This window comes from Eschrichtius robustus, chromosome 19 (assembly GCF_028021215.1).
Source record: "Eschrichtius robustus isolate mEscRob2 chromosome 19, mEscRob2.pri, whole genome shotgun sequence".
NCBI lineage: Eukaryota > Metazoa > Chordata > Mammalia > Artiodactyla > Eschrichtiidae > Eschrichtius > Eschrichtius robustus.
In genome coordinates this window covers 57,306,649-57,318,719 of record NC_090842.1, presented here as the reverse complement: position 1 = coordinate 57,318,719, position 12,071 = coordinate 57,306,649, and the positions used below count along the sequence as shown (strand labels likewise).

General features: G+C 52.3%; 1 protein-coding gene across 1 annotated transcript in view; it reads right to left on the bottom strand.

The window, feature by feature from the left end:
* SPTBN4 (spectrin beta, non-erythrocytic 4) overlaps positions 1-12,071 on the bottom strand; it is a 71,483-nt gene that overhangs the window by 42,350 nt on the left and 17,062 nt on the right. The window contains exons 7-14 of the mRNA XM_068528283.1: positions 10,515-10,627; positions 10,231-10,418; positions 10,039-10,156; positions 9,608-9,766; positions 8,683-8,985; positions 7,132-7,282; positions 3,220-4,153; positions 1,769-1,906 (exon numbers count right to left, since the gene is read on the bottom strand). Of these exons, the coding sequence (XP_068384384.1) occupies positions 1,769-1,906; positions 3,220-4,153; positions 7,132-7,282; positions 8,683-8,985; positions 9,608-9,766; positions 10,039-10,156; positions 10,231-10,418; positions 10,515-10,627 (2,104 nt within the window). The remainder of the gene's footprint in view (positions 1-1,768; positions 1,907-3,219; positions 4,154-7,131; positions 7,283-8,682; positions 8,986-9,607; positions 9,767-10,038; positions 10,157-10,230; positions 10,419-10,514; positions 10,628-12,071) is intronic.

The window sequence follows — 12,071 nt, the reverse complement described above, 5'->3', positions numbered from 1 at the left end:
TTATAAGCACAGAATCCGAGCCAGACTGCCTGGCTGTGTCAGGCTCAAAGTCAAATCTGAGCTATGCACCCTTTGGTTAGTAACTTTCTCTGTGCCTCAGTTTCCCCGCCAGTAAAATGGACATAGCACAGTACCTACCTCATAGGGGTGTTGTGAGAGTCAAATGAGTTATGGTTTGTGAAGTGCTTAAAACAGAACCTGTTAGCTACTACTATTGAGTGGGGATAATAGTCCCCACTATTGATCTGGGGACTTGATATGGTCCCGAAGACCATATCAGGGCCTTTGCCTTGGCTGTGCTCCCTGCCTGGAATGCTCTGTACCCTCCCTCCCCTCCCCCATATGTACTCTTCCTGTGGCTGGGTCCTTCTCGTTCCCCCCACCCCTTTTTTTTAAGCTCTGCCCTCACCATCCTGAAATCCTTTTCTCAGCCAGCCCCCAGGGAAGTGGCCCCAAAGCAGGCTGCCCTCCCTTCTCAGGGAAGCTGAAGGAAAAGGGCTTCCCCCAGGTCCACCCGAGCCCCCCGGGTCCCTCACCTGGAGGACCCACCTGATGGGGGGACCTTCCTTGGCTGCCTTCTCATCCCCTTTGAGGGCCCAGCTCAAAATGTTATGGCTGACCACAAGATCTAAAATCACCCCCAAGCTCCAGTTATGCCCTACCAGGTCACTCTATTTCCTGCATAAATCCTTAAAACTCTCTAAATATCTTGTTCACGTATTAGTCTATTTGTGAACTCTCTGTCACCTCTAGAATGGACACACCACAAGGGCAGAAATTAGGACTCTGAAATCAGAAGGACTCAAGTTCAAGTTCTGCTCTGGCCAGATTTGCCATGTGAACTTGGGCAAATCATTTCCATCTCTGATCCTGTTTCCTTATTTGGAGAATGGGGATAATTATGTCCACTTCACTGGGTGTTTAATGAGTTCATGTGGCTAAAGCACGTAGCACATCATCTCACTAAATGCCGTAAATCACTATTGCTGTCATTATCTTTTTAGGCCCTGGTGCCCTGGGATTGTGGAGTCTACAGAGACTTGGAAATCACTGGATATTGGGATCTTCCAGCACAGCAGTTAAGGGCACAATCTTTGGAGTCAGACAAATCCAGGCTTGATCCCCATAACTTGCCATGTGACCTCAGGCCACCTTCACCTCTCTGAGCCCCCATTTCCTCCTCTCTCACATGGGTAATTTACACTCCACAGAATTGCTGGGAAGACTGAATATATATATATGATCAAGAGCCCCAGTTCTGGATTCAGGCAGAACTGGGTTTGACTCCTACTTACTAGACTGAGTAAGCTTGAATAAGGATTTCACCTCTCTGGATCTGTGTCTTTATCCATGAACCCTACCTTGCAAGAACTACTGGCAGTGTTTGAGCGGGAAAGATTTAATTTGTTGCTATTCTTAAAGAGTTCTGAATTCTGGAAACTTTACTATGGAAATTGGGATATTGAGAGATAAAACAAAAGTGCTTGGAAAATTTCCTGGCAGATAGTGGATACTCAATAAATCATTTCTGAACAAGTAAATTAATACCCCATTGAAATGTATTGTGTCCTCATTTTACCACATCACCACTAGCACTGGGTATTTTAATTTTTTTCAAGATTTTGCTAATTTACTAGATGGCCCTTATCATCTCAGGGATTTGAAAGTGCACGTTCTTGACTTCTACATTTGGTGAATGAGGAAAAGAATGATGGGAAGAACTGGTGTGGGATACCTAGAAGAACTTCCAGCCCCAGGCCTCACCTACCTGCTGTTGAGGTGGTCCTGGCAGGAGCGCACCTCCTCTGAGCTGGGGTGGCCTCCTTCCACCAGTTCCTGAACTGTGTGGTTCACATCCAGGACACGGTCCATCAGACTGTTCATCTCCTGGTCCAGACTCTCAAATCTGCGGAAGTAGGATGGACGTGCTCAGAGAGGCCTGGACCCTGGGGACCTGTTCACTGGCTTTTGGGAAGCTGCCTTCCCCTGGTTCTTCTCCTAACTCTCCAACCTCACCTCCTCAGGCTCCTTTGCTGGCTCCTCTTCTTCTACCTGCCACTTAAATGTTAGATTCCTCAGGGCTCTGTCCTGGGCCCTCTGAGCTTTCCCTCACATCCTGCCTGGCCCATCTCACACACTCCCACAGTCCTTGCCCCTGAACCCATCACTCACACATCTGTCTCCAGCTTCAACCTCATTCCTTTTGAACCTGTCTCCAACATTAAAGCCTGCTGTGCATCTCCTCCAGGGTCCTCACTGTACTCAAACTAGCTTCAACATCTCCCCCAATTTGTTCTTCCTCTGGGTCTCCATCTCAGGGACAGCCCCCGCCCCCATTCCCTGGGCTCTGTTTTGGACAAACATTCCCCCCAAGCCTGTCTGCCCCCATGGCCTGTCTACCTGGGCTCCAGCCCTGGTCCAGTCCTGTCCTCTCCTACCTGAATCCTCACCCCAGCTGCCTCTCTGGGCTCCCAGCCACCATTCTCACCCCCTCCAACCTACCCTCCACATGGCAACCAGCGAAATCTGTTTTAAGCTGGCCATGGTCCTCCCTTGTTTAAAACAATGCCCAAGGCTGTGGCTTGGGTAACTGTGGGCACAGTAACAGCGGGGACCAGGCCTGTGTTTCTAGCAATGCTCAGCCCAAGACCTGGAGCAGGGCAGGAGCTCAGTAAGTACCCACTGAATGAGTAGATGGATGAACATGCTGAGAGAGAGAGGTGCAGAGGGTTCATCCACTATTTTAACAACCCATTTCTAAATCTGCCAACAGACAAATCAGTATCTAATGTGTCACATGGTGGTAACTGCTATGAAGAAATGTGAAGTGGGGTGAGGGAAGAGAAAGTGACAAGGGTCAGAACAATTTTATACCTAGGGAGGTAACATCTATGCAAGGGCAGTGGGAGTCCCAGGGAGAGGGGTCAGGCTGGGACACCCCTGGGGGAGCTCAGGTTAATTTCATGCCAGGTGACTATAAGCCTCATAGTAATAATAGCAGCCGCTCATGGAACGCTCCCCGGACCCAGGCATTTGCTAAGTAGTTTGCACATACTAAGTCATTTATTGTTCTCCAGTAGCCTGTGAGCTTGGGACTAATATCATTCCCATTTTACTGGAACCTCCGGTTCCAGGTGAGTGGACATGGGAACTGTTGAACCAAGGCGAGACTGTGTGCGTGAGGAAGGGGACCGGGGAATCCCACCAGAGCGCGCTCACCTGTGCTGCACCACCTCGACGTCGTCGAGTGAATCGGGCACACGCATGGCGAGCAGCCACTGCTCCTTCTCACCGATCCACAGCTCGCACGCGTGCACCTCGCCGAACATGCGGTAGACAGCGAGGGCATCCCGCAGCCACTGGCGTCGCAGAGCAGCCACCTCGGTCACCTCGGAGAACAGCTGCTCGGCCTCCACCACGCGCACCTGCAATGCCACCACCAGTGGCCCGGCGCCGCTGGCGCCCCCCAGTGTCGCCAGCTGACGCCGCAGGCCGCCCACGGGCCCGCGATGCGCCTCCACCTCCCCGGTGAGCGCGCGGTGCTGGCGGGCCAGGCGGCGGCTGGATGCTTCGTCGTGGCCGAAGTCGCCCGCGGCTGCTAGGCGGTAGGCGTCGCGGAGCCAGTCCAGGAGCCCGTCGAGGTCAGCACCGAACTGGTGCAGCGCCCGCGCCTCCTGCAGCCGCCGCTCGCGCCGCGCCACCGCCTCTTCCAGCCGCTGCCAGCGCCGCCGCGCGCTCGCCGCGCGCTCCGCCAGGCCCGCCAGGTGCACCGTCTCGGCGCCCGGGCCCACGGCGCCACCGGCCGCGGCCAGCTCCTCGCCGCGCCGCAGGGCCTGCTGCAGCAGCGCCCGCCGCCCGCCCACCTCGCCCTGCAGGATCTTGTGCTGAGCCAGGAGGCGCGCGGTGCTGTACAGGTCGTGGGCGCCGCCCGCCGCGCCCGCCGCGCCGCCGCCGCCGCCCGCTGCCTCTAGGAGGCGCTCCTTGTCGCGGGCCCAGCTCTCGGCCTCCTCCAGCTCCTGCAGCAGCGCCCACAGGCTGCGCGAGGCCTCCAGTTCCGCGCGCCGCCCAGACGCCCGCTCCTGCAGCTCCGCCAGACAGCCGTGCACGTGGTTCACGCGGTTGCAGATGACCTGCGGATCGCAGGGCTGGTAACCTGGACCAGGAAAAGGGACAGATCCCGGGTTGGGCACGGGCCAGGGGGCGTCCAAGAGAGGGTGGTACAAGGCTACCTGCCTAGTCCTTGGCCCGACTTCATCAGATGCCAGGTTACACCTCCCCTCCTCCAGGCAGCTTTCTCTGACACCCCAAATCTGGAGCAGGCGCCTTCTCTGGCTCTCCCAGGCTTCTCTGCTTCCCATCCCAGCCCGGACCACTCTGCCTGTGATTCCTTCACCCAGCTCTGAACCCTCTGGGCCGTCACTGACAGTCTGTCTCCCCCTACTAGACTGGGAGCGCTGTAAGGACAGGGCCAGGGACTGTCTCCAGCGCACCATGTCCCCACCATTGCCCAGCACAGGTTGGAGCCCAGAGCAGTCACCTAGTGAAAACGGTGACTTATTGATTGAATGATGAATGGAAACAGAGATTCAGAGAATCCTACAATGTGTATATTTAGTGTAAATATACAGTGTTTTCCCTTCAAAAATGGACCAGGTGAAACTTCTCTACTCTTAAGCTATGCTTCTGGGTTCCCTCTCTCATCCTCTGTCACCTTATCTATTAACCCAGTGATGACCTAAACTCCTTTTTTGTCTTCAAATATTTCACCTTCCTCCTGGACCTCTGGTTTGTGACTGAGAACTGTGAGATTAACTTAATGGGTTGCAGCCAGCATTTCTTTAATGAAATGGAATAGAATGAATAGAAAATATCAGAGGTAAGAGGAAGCATTGTTTTATAAAGACTTTGTGTCTCTGTGTGTCTGTGTGTGTGTGTGTCTGCACGTGTGCCTGTGAACTCTGGGTCATGAGGTAAATGTATTTCTTACTGGGTCAAAACAGTATGAGAGACACTGCCCTAGATGGCCTGTGGGATTTCTGCATTTCTGGACATTCACTGAAATTGACCCAAATACGGAGGCATCCAACTGAATAATAAACATCAACAGCATCCATGTATCTGGCCCTTACTCTGACACACTGTCATTTAATTCTCACAACCATTCTACGAGGCCAGTATCCTCCTTAGCCCCATCTTGCAGATGAAGAAACTCACACCCAGGGAGGGAAGCTACTTGCCCAGGATCAGCTAAGAAGTAGTCGAGCAGGACGCCACACTGTGGACCACTTATCAGACAGCGCTGCCTCCCATCACCATGACAACACACACCCCACACTAGCGTCTTTGCTGTTTCCACGGTGCTGCTGGCGCATTGTCACCAGGCACCGAGACCTCACAAGGAAAAGACCGAGGGAGCTTCCTTGACAAACATCCGTAAGAATGAGGATGAAGAGTGAAGATGAAGGACATATCACATGAAGATGAAGGTCACCTCGTGGGGTCATGAGGTTGGTGATGGGCTAAGCTAGGATGGGGATGTCCACACTGGGGCTTGGAAGGAGACCTCAACATCTGCTCTTAGGACATGACCCAGTCCATGAGGGTGAGAAACCCCTGACCATCCTGCAAGCTGGACAGCCTCTTCCTTTCCTAACAATGCTCCAGGATTCCCAAGGGCCATGGCTCCAGATAAAGGAGTGAGACAGACCAGCCTCCAAACCCTCTCTCTGATCAGCTCTGCGGCTCTGGGCCTCAGTTTCCTCATCAGTGAGAAAGAAAAAAGCAGCCCTGATGCTGTCAGCACTCATACACAGTTGCACAGGACACAACATCAGACAGGACCACTCTGCAACAGGGATGGAGCGGGACGAAGACAAGACCGTTCCACAGCCACGTCTGAGAGCACCCAAAACAAAGTCACTGTGCAAGCCACAAAAACGGCCACCCCCCTGCCCGCCCCCTCACCTGGCCAAGGTGAACCACTCCTGCCAATCCTGTTCCTCCCACTACCTGGATAAAAATGATTAAGATGCGCAATCATCTAATTACCCCCACTTCCTGACAGTATACAATCTGCAGCAAAACCCACTATGTTAAATCATCCCAAATCACCTAACACAAACCCACATCCTATAACAAGCCCCTCTTAACATCCTCTTACTAAGATGCCCCATGGTTCCCCTCGTGTGTGCAAAGAACCAAAAAACCCAGCTTGGTTTGACTACAGCAGGGTTCCTGGTGGTCTTTGGCTGGAGGGCGTTGACATCAGTAAAATGAGAACGTTTTTAGAGCCAGTCTGGGTTTTGCCTATCAGCATCCATGTCCCTGCTTCTGCTAATGGCACCCCAACCCCCTCCTTCTCAGTTCATGTCTTTGGAGGGAGCTGACCCCACTCTTGGCTCTGGGAGGGCATGTCACGTAGATGTGGCCAATTAGATCACTGGATAGCCTGGGGCCATAATGCTTGGCTGAGTGATGGGAACGGGACCCACAGTGGGCTAATGAAAACTTTCCTTGGACCTTTTGCCAGAATATTGAGAGAAAGGAGCCTGTCTCTTGCTGGGTCTGTGAAGCTGCTGGATGATCCCAGATTTACACCACAAGGGGAGGGACAGCCCAATAGTGACACAAACATAAAGACTGGAGTCAGAGACAGATGGAGTCTTAAAAGCATCACTGAACTATCCCTGGATCCAGCCATACCTGAAGCAAAACTCATCCTTTCCTGCACATTTAGTTACATCAGCCAGTACATTCCCCTTTCCTCCTTAAGTGAACTGAATTGAGTTTCTATCACTTGATGCTAAACAGGCCTTGACAATAATTACCTTACCCAGTCTTTTTATGGTATTCACTGAGATCGGCTGTGAAAGGCTTAGCACATAACAAGTGCTCAAGAAACGTGAACTATTCCTGCAGAATCTCAAAGCAGGAAGAAGTCATGTGGTCCAACCTCTCACTCAAGGCACTAATTTCCCATGTGATATCCCTGATGGAGTGTGATCCTAGTTGGTGCTTGGATGCCTCCAAAGATGGGGAGCTCACTCCTTCATTCTGTCTCTCAGGAGACATTCTGCTTCTATTAGCACCAGCCCTGAAAGTCTCCACCCCAGTCCCCAACCTCAGACTCACCCTGAAGCTGGGAGAAACGCAGGGCAGCAGCATTGAGCGCCTCCACGCGCTCACTCTGGGCCGAGATGTCCCCCTCCAGCAGTCCATGCTTCTGCAACAGGTCCTCTGCCTCCACCAGGTGCTGCCCACACTCCCGGGACAGCAGCTGAGCCTACAAGTAGGGGCAGCCCTGAGTATATTTTTGGCATTGGCCCTTAGGCCACCCCCCACCATCGTCCATGCCAGCCCTCTGCTTCTCTACTCCATCACTTGAACTCTGATCTGTCTCAGTCTCCGTGTGTCTGTCATCATCTCTCTCCATCTCTGTCTCTCTGGATGTTCCATCTCTCATCGTCTCCACAATTCTGGGCTCTGTCTATGTCACCGTGTCTCCCTCTCTATGCCTCCATCTCCCCCTTCTTCTGTCTCTCTTTGCCTTCCCCCCTTTCTCATTTACACTTCTGTCTCCATCTCGACCTCTATCTCTTTCTTTCCATGTCTCTCTCTCTTTTTAAAAAAAAAAATTGGGACTTCCCCGGTGGTCCAGTGATAAAGAATCCACCTTCCAATGCAGGGGACGCAGGTTTGATCCCTGGTCAGGGAACTAAGATCCTACATGCCGCGGGGCAACTAAGCCCACGCGCCACAACTACTGAGCTCGCACATCTCAACTAGAGAGCCTGCGTGCCGCAAAACTACAGAGCCCGCACGCCACAACTACAGAGCTCATGCGCCCTGGAGCCTGTGCGCCACAACTAGAGAAGAGAAAACCCTCATGCCACAACTAGAGAGAAGCCCAAGCGCCGCAATGAAAGATCCGGCCTGCCTCAACTAAGACCCGACGCAGCCAAAAATAATTAACTAATCTTTTAAAAAATACTTATTTATTTATTTATTTGGCTGTGCTGGGTCTTAGGTGTGGCATGCGGGATCTTCCGTTGCAGCATGTGGGATCTAGTTCCCTGACCAGGGATCGAACCTGGGCCCCCTGCATTGGGAGTGTGGAGTCTTACCCACTGGACCGCCAGGGAAGTCCCTCCATGTCTCTCTTCGTGTCTGTATCTCTCTCTCTCTCTTTGCTTCCATCCTTCTTATCTCCATCTTGCTCTGTATCTGTCTATCTATCTCCAGTAGGTCTCTCTCTTTCTCACATGGATTCCATCTTCCTATGTTGTCTTTCTCTGTAGCCATTTAGATTTCTTTTGCTACCTTTGGGTCTGCTTCTCCAGCCCTCTCTCTTTCTTTCTCTGATTTCTCTTTCTCTCAAACTGTCGCGATCTTCCTCTGACTTAATCTCTCTGTCTCTGTCTGTCCCCGACTCGCTCTGTCTCCATATTACTGTGTATTTTTATCTATTTCTCCAGATATTTTTCTCTCTTTCTCACACTTTCTTTTTCTGCCTTTCTGTCTCTCTCTGTATCTTTCACTCTTTCTTTCTGTCCCCCTTTCTCTTTACCTCTTTCTGTCTCTCTCCCCTTCCCTCTCCATCTCTGACAGCTCTTTCCGTGTGTATACCCTCTCCTCCCCTCCTGGCAGGCCACGCCCATCACTGGCCCCCGATCTGGCCCCTACCTGCATCTCCTCCATCCAGTCCACCATGTACACCATCTCCTGGAAGACTTTCTGCAGGGCCAGGTTCTGCTCGAGCCGTGTCCGCCGGGCACCTACCAGCCCAGTCAGCAGGGCCCACTGCCGCAGGACACTGTCACGCTGGGCTGCCACTCGGCGGGCATCATAGTAGCCTTCAATCGCCAATGCCTGGGCCAGCTCTGCCACGCCCTGCACCCGCTCCTCATAGGCTGCAATGTCTGCCTCAATCGCTTCATGCTTCTTCATGGCTGCCTCCACTGCTGGCAGCTCATACCCAAAGTTGTCCTGGGGCAGGGCAGGCCACAGACACTCATCCACGTTGCCTCAGCAGTCAACCTGTTACCTTGAGCCTGTGTGACCCTGGAAACTCCCCCACCGGCTCCTGTTACTCTGGAGACCAGTCCCATCCTTCTCTGTTACCCTGGAGACCAGCCCCACCACCTCAAGTTACCCTGGAGACCAGCTCCACCCTTCCCTGTTACATCTCTAACCCTAAACTTGTTACCCAGGAAATAGGCCCCATCCTTCCATTTCCTTAGAGACTGGGGACCAGGCCTACCATATCCTGTTACTTAGGAGACCAATTCTATCCCCCTGAGTTACCCTGGACACCAGATAACAACCTCCTTTGTCACTTAAGAGATAATTAAATACTCTCCCTATTCTGTCCTCTCTAGTTACCCTGGAGACCAGTCTCACCCTCCTATTACCCTGGAGAGCAGGCCCACACCCCTCCCCCACCAAACACTTAGGAAACCAATTCTCCCTTCCCACCTTCATTTGTCACCTAGGAGACTAATCTGACACTTCTCTGTTGCTTAGGAGATCAAGTCTCTCTCTCTGGTCCCAGGGCCATCAGCACCACTTTCCCTCCCTTTCCCCCGGAGCCAAGCCCTACGCCCTGTACCTGGGAGACCAGGCGCTGGTTCTCATTCAGCCAGCTCTCCCGCATAGCCACCTTGTGGTCAAACCTCTGGGCTAGTAGTTCCAGCTTCTCCTGCCGGATCAGCTCAGCCCGTAGGGCGGCCTCCCGCTCATGTTCTGCCTTCTCCAGCTGTCCCCATGCCTAAGGAGGCAGGAGGAGGCAGTCAGATTCCAACAACTGCCCACAGTTTAATGGTCCTGGCTTCTCTATTTGGGGTCACTCCTAGCATTTATGGCACCTTTGTGCAGATTGGAAAAAAACGTTGCTTCCTCGGGACCCTTTACTGATGGAAAACCCATCAGAATGAATATCCAGTCCATGATGTCTGCAATGTGAATGGCTCCCTTGAGCAGTGCACAACCTACACAACTTCACAGAGCAACCCTTCCTCTCCCCTACATCCTCAGCCTCACCTTGTCAATATCCCAGATGCCACAGCCCTCCCGGGGCACGTAGAGGCGACGGTTGCTGGCACGCAATTTGCTCTGGATGCTGAAGAGCAGCACCTCCAGGTTCCCCTTCTCCTGAAACCTGAAGGGGCCTGAGCTCAGGAGCCCTGCCTCCACACCTCCACCTGCTACCCTCCCTCCTGAGCTGGGCCTCACTTGACGGGCTTCTCCAGAGTGCAATAGGCTGTGAAAGCCTGAAGCTGCTGCTGCACCCCACTCAATGAGTTGGCAAACTTCTGGTTGCTGATGAGGCCCACGGTGCGGTGGATCCAGGCCAGCAGCTCGGCTGCCAGCTCCTCGTAGCGCTCAATGATCTTCCCCACCTCCAACACCTGGTCCAGGACCTGACCCGGCAAAGGAAGGTGGGGTCAGCCTCATCCCAGATATGCCCCCATATGGTTCCCAGGCTCCCACCCTCCCCATTCCTTGGCTCCTCTTACCTTCCCAATTCGCTTCCCCTCCACAGCCAGAGCCTTCATCTTAGAGAAATAATGGTAGAAAGAGACCACATAGGTGATGATGGACTTCTCATCCGGAGCCTCCATGTTCACATCTGATGATTAAAGGAGAGTGAGGGAGCATGATGATGAGTGCTCAGACAGAGAGACTGAAGGTATTAAGTGGTGGGAGGGAGAACTCACTCTTACTTGCTGTGTCACCTTAGGCAAGATAACTAACCTCTCTGTTCCTCAGTTTTTGTATCTGCCCAGTGGGCATCTACCTCATGGGATTAAATAGTGCCTGACACATATAAACCACCATAGAGAAATTATCTATAATGATTTCCTTTTTTTTTTTTTTTTTTGGCTGCTTTGGGTCTTCATTGCTGTGCACGGGCTTTTCTCTATTTGCAGTGAGCAGGTTTTTTTCTCATTGCGGTGGCTTCTCTTGTTGCGGAGCATGGGCTCTAGGCATGTGGGCTTCAGTAGTTGCAGCTCATGGGCTCAGTAGTTGTGGTGCACGGGCTGAGTTGCTCCACAGCATGTGGGATCTTCCCGGACCAGGGCTCAAACCCGTGTCCCCTGCATTGGCAAGCGGATTCTTTTATTTATTTATTCATTCATTCATTCATTCATTCATTTATGGCTGTGTTGGGTCTTAGTTTCTGTGCGAGGGCTTTCTCTAGTTGTGGCAAGTGGGGGCCACTCTTCATCGCGGTGCGCGGGCCTCTCACCGTCGCGGCCTCTCTTGTTGCGGAGCACAGGCTCCAGACACGCAGGCTCAGTAATTGTGGCTCACGGGCCTAGTTGCTCTGCAGCATGTGGGATCTTCCCAGACCAGGGCTCGAACCCGTGTCCCCTGCATTGGCAGGCAGATTCTCAACCACTGCGCCACCAGGGAAGCCCTGGCAAGCGGATTCTTAACCACCGTGCCACCAGGGACGTCCCTCTATAATGATTTCTGGAACACACTATTCTACCTTCTACCTCAGGGCATTTGCACATGCTGTTCTGTCTGAAACACTGTTCCTTTTCTTCATGCCAAACTCCCACTCATCCTTCAGGGCTCCACTCGACTTAAGTTTACTCAAATAAGCCTTTCTGTTCATCCTGTCTAGAGATGGTCTCCACCTGTTATTCTTCCTCATAACATCTTATCATTTCCCCCTAGAACGAATCACAATTTATAATTACATATTCCCTTATGTGACTATGTTCTTACCTAGAGTTTGAGCTCCATGAGGACAAGGGCTATGCCTATCTTTTGCCACTGTTCCTTCCATGCCCAGCACACAGTAGGAGCTCAATAAATACATACACTAAGTGTATGAATGGTATGTGAAGTTTGAGGTCAAGGACACGGGCTTTGGAGGCAGCCTGAGCTTGAATCCCGCTCAACCACTTACTCATTGAATATCCTTATAAAATAGACCTAACTTCTTTGAGCTCAGTTTCCCCATTGTTACAGTAAGGATAATCACAATGCCAGCCACCTAGAAATACTATCAGTATTAGAGAGAATAACCTGGCACAGAGGAGAAACTCAGTAAATCCTGA